Below are 10518 nucleotides of genomic sequence, written 5' to 3'. Positions count from 1 at the left end.
AAGATTTACCTGGTCGCACCTACGGAACGCCCCCGACACGCCCGTGTCCCGCCTATTGCCCTCCCACTCCTAGAAAAGCCCCTCCCGATGGACGCCAGGCGAAGACTTCCCAGCCCCCACTCCTGTCGGGACTGCAGGAACTCCGCCCGAGAGCTCCACTGGGCGACTCTCTTGGCCTCCTTTGCCGGAGGCCGACAGACCTCTCCCTACCCACCTTCTTCCCTGAAGCTAGGTGACCAAAATAAATTTGCAGTTTTGCTCCTACCCTTGCCTACTCGCTGGTCCTTTTGTGCCCGCTCTGGTGGTCTTAGAAAAACAAATCAGTTAGGCATTTGCTAATTCAGTGTTCACAGTGACTTTATAGAGTTATAATTACTGCAAATAAAGACAATCAACTGCACTTTCAAATTGCTGTGGTAAGTGGCTGTGTTAATATCCTAACACTATACAGGGATGCCCATTTCCTACAACTAAACCAGCCCTGAATATTGTCCAACTGTTCAGTTTTTGATAATTTGATAGAATTTTGTTCTTGTATTATTATTATACTTTCCCTGATTACTAATGAGGATAAACATCCTATGTAATTATTAGCCATTTGTCTTTCCTTTCCTATAATTTATTTATTGTAGTTATTTTTTAAAGAGATGGGGTCTTCCTCTGTCACCCAAGCTGGAGTGCAGTGGTGTGATCATAGCTCACTGCAGCCTTAAACTCCTGCACTCAAGTGATCCTCCTGCCTCAGCCCCCTGAGTAGCTGGGACTATGGGTGCATGCCACCACAGCCCACTCTTTCTTTTTTTTGGTAGAGACAAGGTCTTGCTATGTTGCCCAGGCTTGTCTCAAACTTCTGGCCTCAAACGATCTGGCCAACTTAGCCCTCAGAGTGTTGAGATTACAGGCACAAGTCATTGTGCCTGGCCCATATGGTTTCTTTATTCATACATTTGTATATATATATTTTTTCTAGTTTCTTGTTTACTTTTTTAAATAAATGGTTTGAAAGGGTTCTTTCTAAGTTAATTTTATGCTCTTTTTTTCTGAGACAGAGTCCTACTCTGTCACCCAGGCTGGAGTGCAGTGATGAGATCTCAGCTCACTGTAGCCTCCACCTCCCAGGTTCAAGTGATTCTCCTGCCTCAGCATCCCAAGTAGCTGAGACTACAGGTACATACCACCACACCCTGCTAATTTTTGGTATTTTGTCTGTACAGACAGGATTTCACCATATTGCCCAGGCTGGTCTCGAACCACTGGACTCAAGTGATCCGTCTGCCTTGGCCTCCCAAAGTGCTGGAATTACAGGCATGAACTACCGCACCCGGCCTATTTTATACTCTTAACATTAATCTTTTGTAATGTAATGTAAATATTTTAATTGACATCAAACTTTGTTTATGATGTTGTTATTTAGAAGCTTTAAGATCTGTTAAAATAAAACATTTCAGATTTTATTTTATTGCTTTTGCTTTTGGTTCTTGATTAAGAAGATTTCTGTAGCTGGAGGTTATAGTTCCTGGAATTACATATATTTCCATTTATTATGTTAATAACTTTACTGTTTATTTTTAGACTTTCAGTTCATCAACCTTTATCTGTGCAACTTCAAAACTTTTTTTAAATTTTAATTTTTTGGGGACAGGGTCTCACTTCGTTACCCAGGCTTGAGTGAGGTGGTGTGATCATAGCTCTCTGTAACCTTGAAATCCTGGGTTTAAGTGACCTTCCCACCTCATCCTCCCATGCCTGGGACCACATCTGGCTGTGCCCCCGTGTGCCACTGAAGTGGCGTCATTGTCTGGGATAATACCCAAGGTTCGTTGTCTCATGCCAAGAAAATTAAGGACATGGACACACACAAGGAGTGAGTTTAGGAGGGGAGGGTTTTTTTTTTTTTCTTTTTTAGACAGAGTCTTGCCCTGTTGCCCAGGCTGGAGTGCAGTGGCATGATCTCGGCTCACTGCAACCTCCGCCTCCTGGGTTCAAGTAATTCTCCTGCCTCAGCCTCCTGAGTAGCTGGGATTACAGATGTGTGCCACCACACCTGGCTAATTTTTGTATTTTTAGTAGAGACAAGGTTTCACCATGTTGACCAGGCTGATCTTGAACTCCTGACCTCAGGTGATCCACCCACCTCAGCCTCCCAAAGTGCTGGGATTACAGGAGTGAGCCACTGCGCCTGGCCAGGAGCAGAGGTTTAATAGGCAAAAGGAAGAGAAAGGAGAACAGTTCTCTCTCTTGTGTGGGAGAGGGGCGAATGAATGGGAATTCTGACCCTCGTCATAGTGCACCAGATTTTGTAGACAGGCTTGAAAAGGCGGTGTCTGATTTACCTAGGGCCTACCCCTATGTAAGCTGGCCACCCCACCCTAATCTTATTATGCAAATGAGCTTTCCACTTGGCTGATGCTATGTTGTCTGCTTTTTACTGTACACATGGCTGGCAAAGAGAAGGGAACTTGGAGCTGCCATTTTGGACATGCCTAGTCTAGGTAGCTTTTTCCTATTGGCACAGCTGCCAGCATTCACCCGTGCAAGCTTCCAGCTTGCTTATCTATGTCTGCAGCTCGATTTTACAGGCTGCTCTTTGTTAGAAAAGAAAATGATTTGGGGACTGCTTTTCATTAAACAGAAAATCTTACTGAGGACTTCCTAACCTTGCTACTTACCTAAATGACTTCTCCTTAACTCCTATATCACCACCATGCTTGGCTAATTTTAATTTTTTTTTTTTTTGGGTAGAGATAGGTCTCACTCTGTTGCCCACGCTGGGCTCAAACTCCTGGGCTCGAGCCATCCTCCTCTGTCACCCTTCCAAAGTGCTAGGATTACAGGGCATGAACTGTGCCATACCCATCTTCGAAGTTTTATGGTCACCCATACCCATCTTCGAAGTTTTATGGTCATGTAGAATCTCTATTCAAGGAAAGCAGATAATAGATGGGGAAAGGGCATTTGCTTGGCACATTTAGGAGTTTTGCAGGTCATTCCTTAGAAATGGAATTTGTTGCACATTCCTGATCTGAGAAACTTTAGAAATTGTTCTGCATGTCGGTGTGAAGATGAAAGAAGACGTGTTTATAAAACAGTTTATACTTCAATTGCCTAGCAGTAGAAACTTGATTTCTGGGAATTTCAGCTTCTGAGTCAACTCTAGCTGCAAGAGCCACTTCATTTTCCCCTAAAAGCTCCATGAAGGCAGAAGCCGTGTCTCTCTTGATCTATGTGTGAATAATCAATATTTTTCACGTGACTAAATAATCAAACCCATAGAACTAGAGAACAACAACAAGGAAAAAATTAAGAAATCCAGATTGTGGTGTGAACATTCTAGCCCTTTCGGATATTGTTGCTGTGAAAGTCCTCTTAGGCTCGTTTTCCTGCTTCATTTTAAGATCTGGAGGAGTCTTTGTAGGAAGGAGAGGCTGTGGGAGAACCTTCTATACCTTCATAAATATTGTGCTTCAGAGTGACCAAGATGTGGGCCACAGCTGGCCATCCGTATGCTGAGAGTTTGCTGGGCACATTGTAGGGCATGGAAGAATTCCGGTTTCTGCAGGAATTGAATGCCAAGCATGCCTTCCATAACATCCTTCATATTGCTGACATGGTGAATTTCTTGAAACACATAGAACAAAGTCTTTTCCTTCCCCTCTAGATGGCTGAAATATTGTTCAGATTTTCCACGGGCAAAGAGGGAAGATCCTTCCCCTCTAGATGGCTGAAATATTGTTCAGATTTTCCACGGGCAAAGAGGGAAGATCTTATTCAGAAGATTTTTCTAGTTAACCTGAAATATATATATATATACACATATATATATATACACACACATATATATATATATATATACACATATATATATATATATGTATGTATGTATGTATATATTTTGTTGTTGAGACAGTTTCACTCTTGTCGCCTGGGCTGGAGTGCAATAGCTCGGCCTCGATTCACTGCAACCTCCGCTTCCTGGGTTCAAGTGATTCTCCTGCCTCAGCCTCCCGAGTACCCGGGATTACAGGCATGCACCACCACGCCTGGCTAATTTTGTATTTTTAGTAGAGACAAAGTTTCACCTTGTTGGCCAGGCTGGTCTCGAACTCCTGACCTCAGGTGACCCGCCTGCCTCAGCCTCCCAAAGTGCTGGGATTACAGGTGTGAGCCACTGCAATATATTTCAGCCCGGCCTGAAATATTTACTTTTTAGAAATATCTATAAGACTATAGAAAGAAAACCTATAACTTCCATTTTAAAAAGGAAATAGGAAATTAGTTAAATAAGTAGATTATAGCTGCTTGTGCCACAAAAATAAGTATGTGAGATGATAGATATGTTAATTTGCTTCACATATAGATAACCATTTTATTGTCTATATATATGCCATAACTTCATGGGTTAAACCTCAAATATACGCAATAAAATTTATTTAAAAAAAGAAATTTAAGAAGTCTTTTTTTTTTTTTTTTTTTTTTTTAGAGACAGGGCCTTGCTCTGTCACCCAGGCTGGAGTGCAGTGGCACCATCTCTGCTCACTGCAACCTCCACCTCCCAGGTTCAAATGATCCTCCTGCCTCAGCCTCCTGAGTAGCTGCAACTACAGGCATGTGCCACCATGCCCGGCTCATTTTTTATTTTAATTTTTTGTAGAGATAGGGACTCACTGTATTGCCCAGGTTGGTGTTGAACTTCTGGGCTCAAGTGATCCTCCCATCTCAACCTCCCCAAAATGCTGGAATTCTAGGCGTGAGCCACCATGCCTGGCCATAAGTCGTTAATCATAAGGTTTTCTTACCATATATATTTGTCAGGGCAACATCAAGAGGCCATATCAGCTTTCATTTTGCTCCGTCCTGTTCTTAGAAGCTCCATCTTTGTATGCCTCCTAAACCCCAAGTTACCAAAGTTAAGAGGAAGTAAACGTGCTGCAGTAAAATATCTATCTGGGCCAGGTGCGGTGACTCACGCCTGTAATCCCAGCACTCTGGAAGGCCGAGGTGGGCAGATCACTTGAGGTCAGGAATTCGAGACCAGTCTGGCCAACATGGTGAAACCCTGTCTCTACTAAAATACAATAATAATAATAATAATAATAATAATAATAATAAATTAGCCGGGCTTGGTGGCAGGCGCCTGTAGTCCCAGCTACTCAGGAGGCTGAGGCAGGAGAATCGCTTGAACCTGGGAGGCGGGGGTTGCAGTGAGCCGAGATGGCACCACTGCACTCAAGCCTGGGTGACACAGTGAAACTCCCTCTCAAAAAAAAAAAAAAAAAAAAAAGATGTATCTGAAGTAGGGTGATTATAGTTAACATTAATCTACCATACATTTCAAAATAGCTGGAAGAGAATAATTTGAATGTTATTGGTATGAAGAAAAGATAAATATTTAAGGTGATAGATATCCCAGTTACCCTGATTTGCTTATATGAGTGTAGCAAATTATCACATGTGCATAGAAACTATATAGCCTTTTTTGGCTATCTGATGACCTAACTCTAATTCCCTACACAAAAGTACGTTTCTTTCCTTCAATGTGTATATCATTTCCAGTGGCTGTGTGGGGTGAAAGGGTGATAAATACTTATGCAAATATCTACAATATGAGGCAGATTTTGATGATTCTGCAATAGGTAAACCCAAACTATATGGGTATGATAGATAGAATAATGACCTCCCAAAGAGGTTCACATCCCTAATCCCCAGAACCTGTAAATGCCACCTGACATGGAGAAGACTTTGCAGATATGGTTATGAAAAGGATCTTGAGACAGGAAAATTGTCCTGGATTGTTTTGGTGAACCCAATGTAATTACTGAGGTCTTTATAAGTATGAAGGATGTAGGAGAGTCAAAGACAGGGATGGGCGGGACGCAGTGGCTCACATCTGTAATCCCAGCACTTTGGGAGGCCAAGGCAGGCAGATGGCTTGAGGCCAGGAGTCCAAGACAAGCCTGGCCAACATGGTGAAACCCTGTCTCTACTAAAAATACAAAAATTAGCCGGGTGTAGTGGCGGGCACCTGTAATCCTAGCTACTTGGGAGGCTGAGGCAAGAGAATCGCTTGAACCCAGGAGACAGAGTTTGCAGTGAGCCCAGATGGTGCCACTGTACTCCAGCCTGGGTGACAGAGCGAGTGAGACTCTGTCTAAAAAAAAAAAAAAAAAAAAAAAAGACAGGATGGAAATTTAATGACAGAAGCAGGAAAGAGGGATGACTGACATGGCTTGATGATGGAATCCACAGTGTGGGTGAAAGTCTTACCTTTGGAGAGGACAAAAGAAATTCAGTCAAAATATGGGAATGTGGAAGGCAGATGTTCACGTTTGGTTGTATGATTGAGAGCATGGAGTTTACAATGTGTCATCATGATGACTTGGATTTGTGTGTGTGTGTGTGTGTGTGTGTGAGAGAGAGAGAGAGAGAGAGAGAGAGAGAGAGAGAGAGAGACATAGGTGGTGAGGGCATTTAGTGAGAACAGAAGAGGAAATAGAAGATCCTGTGTTGGAAACAGGGATTGTGCAGGTTGGATGAAAAAGGTAATGAGGCCAGGCGCGGTGGCTCACGCCTGTAATCCCAGCACTTTGGGAGGCTGAGGTGGGCAGATCATTTGAGGTCGGGAATTTGAGACCAACCTGACCAACATCTCTACTAAAAATACAAAATTAGCCAGGCTTGGTGGCGCATGCCTGTAATCCCAGCTACTCGGGAGGTGGAGGCAGAAGAATCGCTTGAACCCAGGAGGCGGAGGTTGCGGTGAGCCGAGATAACGCCACTGCACTCCAGCCTGGGTAACAAGAGCGAAACTCCATCTCAAAAAAAAAGAAAAGAAAAGAAAAGAAAAGAAAAGAAAAAGGTAATGAGAGAAACGCAAATGCAGAAAGGGTGCCTGACAATATGGTGGGCTTCTTTTCAAAACTTAAAAAAAAAAATTGTTATTTATTTATTTACTTTCGACAAGGGATCTTGCTCTGTCACCCAGGCTGGAGTGCAGTGGCGCAATCATAGCTCACTGTGGCCTTGAACTCCTGAACTCAAGTGATCCTCCTGCCTCAGCCTCCCAAGCAACTGGGATTATAGGCATGGACCACCATGCCCAGCTAGTTTTTATATTTTGTGTAGAGATGGGATTTTGCCATGCTGCCCAGGTTGGTCTCCATCTCCTGGGCTCAAGCCATCCACTCGCCTCTGCCTCCCAAGTAGCTGGGACTACAGGCAGGTACCACCATACCCAGTGAATTTTTAAAACTTTTTTGTAGAGATGGGGTCTTGCTATGTTGCCCAGGCTGAATAGGCTTTCTCTCTCTCTCTCTCTCTCTTTTTTTTTTTTTTTGACAGAGTATTGCTCTGTTGCCCAGGCTAGAGTACAGTGGCATGGGGCAATCTTGGCTCACCGCAACTTCTACCTCCCTGGTTCAAGCAATTCTTCTGCCTCAGCCTTCTGAGTAGCTGGGATTACAGGTGTGCACTACCACCCCTGGCTAATTTATGTATTTTTAGTAGAGATGGAGTTTTGCCATGCTGGCCAGGCTGGTCTCGAACTCCTGACCTCAAGTGATCTGCTCACCTTGGCCTCCTGAAGTGCTGAGCTTATAGGCATGAGCCATGGTGCTCGGCCCTGAATGGGCTCTTTAAATGGGAAGGAAGACTCAAGAGGCCTAAATCTCACTGGCTGAAGAGACTGTACACTTCTGGTTTTTTTTTTTTTTTTTTTTTTTTTTTTTTTTTTTTTTTTTTTTTTGAGACGGAGTCTTGCTCTGTTGCCCAGGCTGGAGAGCAGTGGTGTGATCTCGGCTCACTGCCAGCTCCGCCTCCCAGGTTCACGTCATTCTCCTGCCTCAGCCTCCTGAGTAGCTCGGACTACAGGTGCCCGCCACCACACCCAGCTAATTTTTTTTTTTTTTCTTTTAGTAGAGATGGAGTTCGTTGTGTTAGCCAGGATGGTCTCGATCTCCTGACCTCGTGATCTGCCCGCCTCGGCCTCCCAAAATGCTGGGATTACAGGCGTGAGCGACCGCGCCCGGCCGACTCTGTACATTTCACACAAATCCAAGTATTCTTACTTTGCTCATCGGCGAAATGGGGTTAGAATTACACATACAATCTGGAGAAGATGGAAGAAGAGGTGAGAAAAATACAAGAGAACTTTGTATGTCTAAATTAATAAATGTTGGTTATTAGTCATCAATGTCATGAATTATCCCATGCCATGGAGGCATAGGATAATACGGCTTCAAGTGATCCTCAAGTTGTCCCGGGCTCAAGTGATCTTCCTGCTTTGGCCTCCCAAAGTGCTGGCATTACAGGCCTGCGCCACTGTTCCTGGCTGATTTATGAAAAAGCGTTTAAACTGAGATATTTGCTAATGGTTAACGAGTCAAGGAGTCGCTCAAATGTGAGCCCTCTTAGGGCATCACCCGCTGATTCCCAGGTTGCCCCGTGTGTTTTTAAAACTTTATGTATTTAATTCTATTATTAGTATTGTTTTTTAGAGAAGAGGTCTTGCTTTGTCATCCAGGCTAAAGTGCAGTGGCATAACCATAGCTCAGTGCAGCCTCAAACTCCTGGGCTCAAGTGATCCTCTCACCTCAGCTTCCTGAGGAGCTGGGACTACAGGTGCACACCACCACCCTCAGCTAATTTTTAAATGCTTTATAGGGATGAGGTCTCACTGGGTTGCTCAGGCTGGTCTGGAACTCCTGTCCTCAAGCAGCTGTCCTGCCTCAGCCTCCTAAAGTGCTGGGATTACAGGCAGGAGCCACCATCGCTGGCCCCATTACTGCTTCTCTTTCTGAGTTTTGCAGGGGGTAGAGGGTGCTGAGTAGAGGCACTGCCCACTACCCACTACTAAGTGGCAGTTGGTAGAGGCAGACTTGTTAAGAGAGCCTAAATCCCAGTTAACACCTATTTCTGTTTAATTCATAAATATGTACAGCGTTTCCTCCCATGCTTGCCTTTATGGGGTGGTGGTGCCAAGTGACTGTGAGATAGACTAGTATGTAGAGAAAAGGGATAAGGTAAATGCTTCTGAGCAGAATGTGCACCACTGCTTCAGATCAATTCCTGCTCATTTAGTTAACCATGTATGGCACACAGTAGGTGTCCAATAGGAGTGTTTGTGTGTGAGAGTCAAGATAAGCACAGTTCCCTAAGGAGTAAGAGCCAAGGATTTTTTTTTTTTTTAAGTTTTGGGATAGGGTCTCACTCTGTTGCCTGGGCTGGAGTGCAGTGGCATGATCATGGCTCACTGAAGCCTCAACCTACTGGGCTCAAATGATTGTCCCACCTCAGCCTCCCGAGGAGTAGCTGGGACTACAGGTGCATGCCACCATGTCTGGCTAATTTTTATTTTTATTTTTTGTAGAGATGGGATCTTGCTGTGTTGCCCAGGCTCGTCTTGAACTCCTGGCCTCAAGTGATCCTCTTGCCTAGGCCTCCCAAATGCTGGGATGACAGCAATGCTGGGATGACAGGCTATGACTATAATCCCAACAAGCCTGACTGATTAAAAAAAAAATAAACATGTAAACTGAGATCATTGCTAATGGTTAATGAGTCAAGGCATACTCAGATGTGAGCCTTTCTAGGGCATCGCCTGCTGTATTCCCAGGTTTCCTTGTGTGATAGGCACCTGCTCCTCAGGTGGGTCGGTTAGTGAAATGCTCTGGAGCAATGCGTGATCTTACCGTGCTGGGTTTGGAGGTGTCAGCCTTTGCACTGCTGGAGAGTGTGTGCATCTCAGACTCAGTTCTCAATTTCCTGAACCCTTTGGACCATTTCCTGTATTGCTCCCGGACCTGCAGAGGCAAAACGTGCCCTGGGTCAGCTCACGGAAAGCAGTGAGGACAGGAAGAGTACTGGGTGGGAGCTGGGCAGTGGTACCTGCTGGCTGAGGAGGCAGTACACCAAGAAGATGAAGACGCCCTGCAGGCTGTTGATGATGGTGAAGAGGTAGGCCATGACCCGGGCAGCCGGACCCACCTGCAAGATGCCCAGACACCACGTGCAGCCCAGGATGAACAGCTGAGCTGTCGCTTTAAATGCCAACATCCTGCATTGAATAAGAAAGGAGGCTGGTGATGCACCCAGAGAAACAGAATCAAGGCTATCTCATCTGTACCCATGGAGTCCTCTGCCCTCCCCTGTAGATGATTTCTTGGACTGGGCTGTGATCAGCTTAGATCTTTACTGTCAATGATAGCCCACAATAGAAATGCCACCTGGGGATGGGCACGGTGGCTCACATCTGTAATCCCACCACTTTGGGAAGCTAAGGCAGGTGGATCACCTGAGGTTAGGAGTTTGAGAGCAGCCCAACCAACATGGTGAAACCTGGTCTTTGCTAAAAATAATACAAAAATTAGTTGGGCGTGGTGGAGGGCGCCTGTAATCCCAGCTACTCAGGAGGCTGAGGCAGTAGAATCACTTGAACCCGGGAGGCAGAGGTTGCAGTGAGTCGAGATAGCGCCACTGCACTCCAGCCTGGGAGTGACAGAGCAAGACTCTATCTCAAAAAAA

At 44.9% G+C, this 10518-nt stretch overlaps 1 protein-coding gene across 5 annotated transcripts in view; it reads right to left on the bottom strand.

Moving 5' to 3' along the window:
• Positions 1–3074: 3074 nt before the first annotated feature.
• ADGRE2 (adhesion G protein-coupled receptor E2) overlaps positions 3075–10518 on the bottom strand; it is a 43537-nt gene continuing 36093 nt past the window's right edge. For 4 of the 5 annotated variants that reach the window (XM_017863568.1, XM_017863573.1, XM_017863572.1 and 1 more), the window contains 3 exons: positions 9883–10051; positions 9687–9797; positions 4802–4886 (listed from right to left, as the gene is read on the bottom strand). In XM_017863568.1, coding sequence (XP_017719057.1) covers positions 4833–4886; positions 9687–9797; positions 9883–10051 — 334 coding nt within the window. In that variant the 3' untranslated portion in view covers positions 4802–4832. Of the gene's footprint in view, positions 3791–4801; positions 4887–9686; positions 9798–9882; positions 10052–10518 lie in introns of those variants that run through there. The other variant, XM_017863569.1, reaches the window with a different exon arrangement.

This window comes from Rhinopithecus bieti, unplaced genomic scaffold (genome assembly GCF_001698545.2).
Source record: "Rhinopithecus bieti isolate Rb0 unplaced genomic scaffold, ASM169854v2 scaffold_71542, whole genome shotgun sequence".
In the NCBI taxonomy this organism is placed as follows: Eukaryota; Metazoa; Chordata; class Mammalia; order Primates; family Cercopithecidae; genus Rhinopithecus; species Rhinopithecus bieti.
The sequence above is the reverse complement of the archived record's forward strand: the minus strand, read 5'-3'. Positions and strand labels throughout refer to the sequence as shown.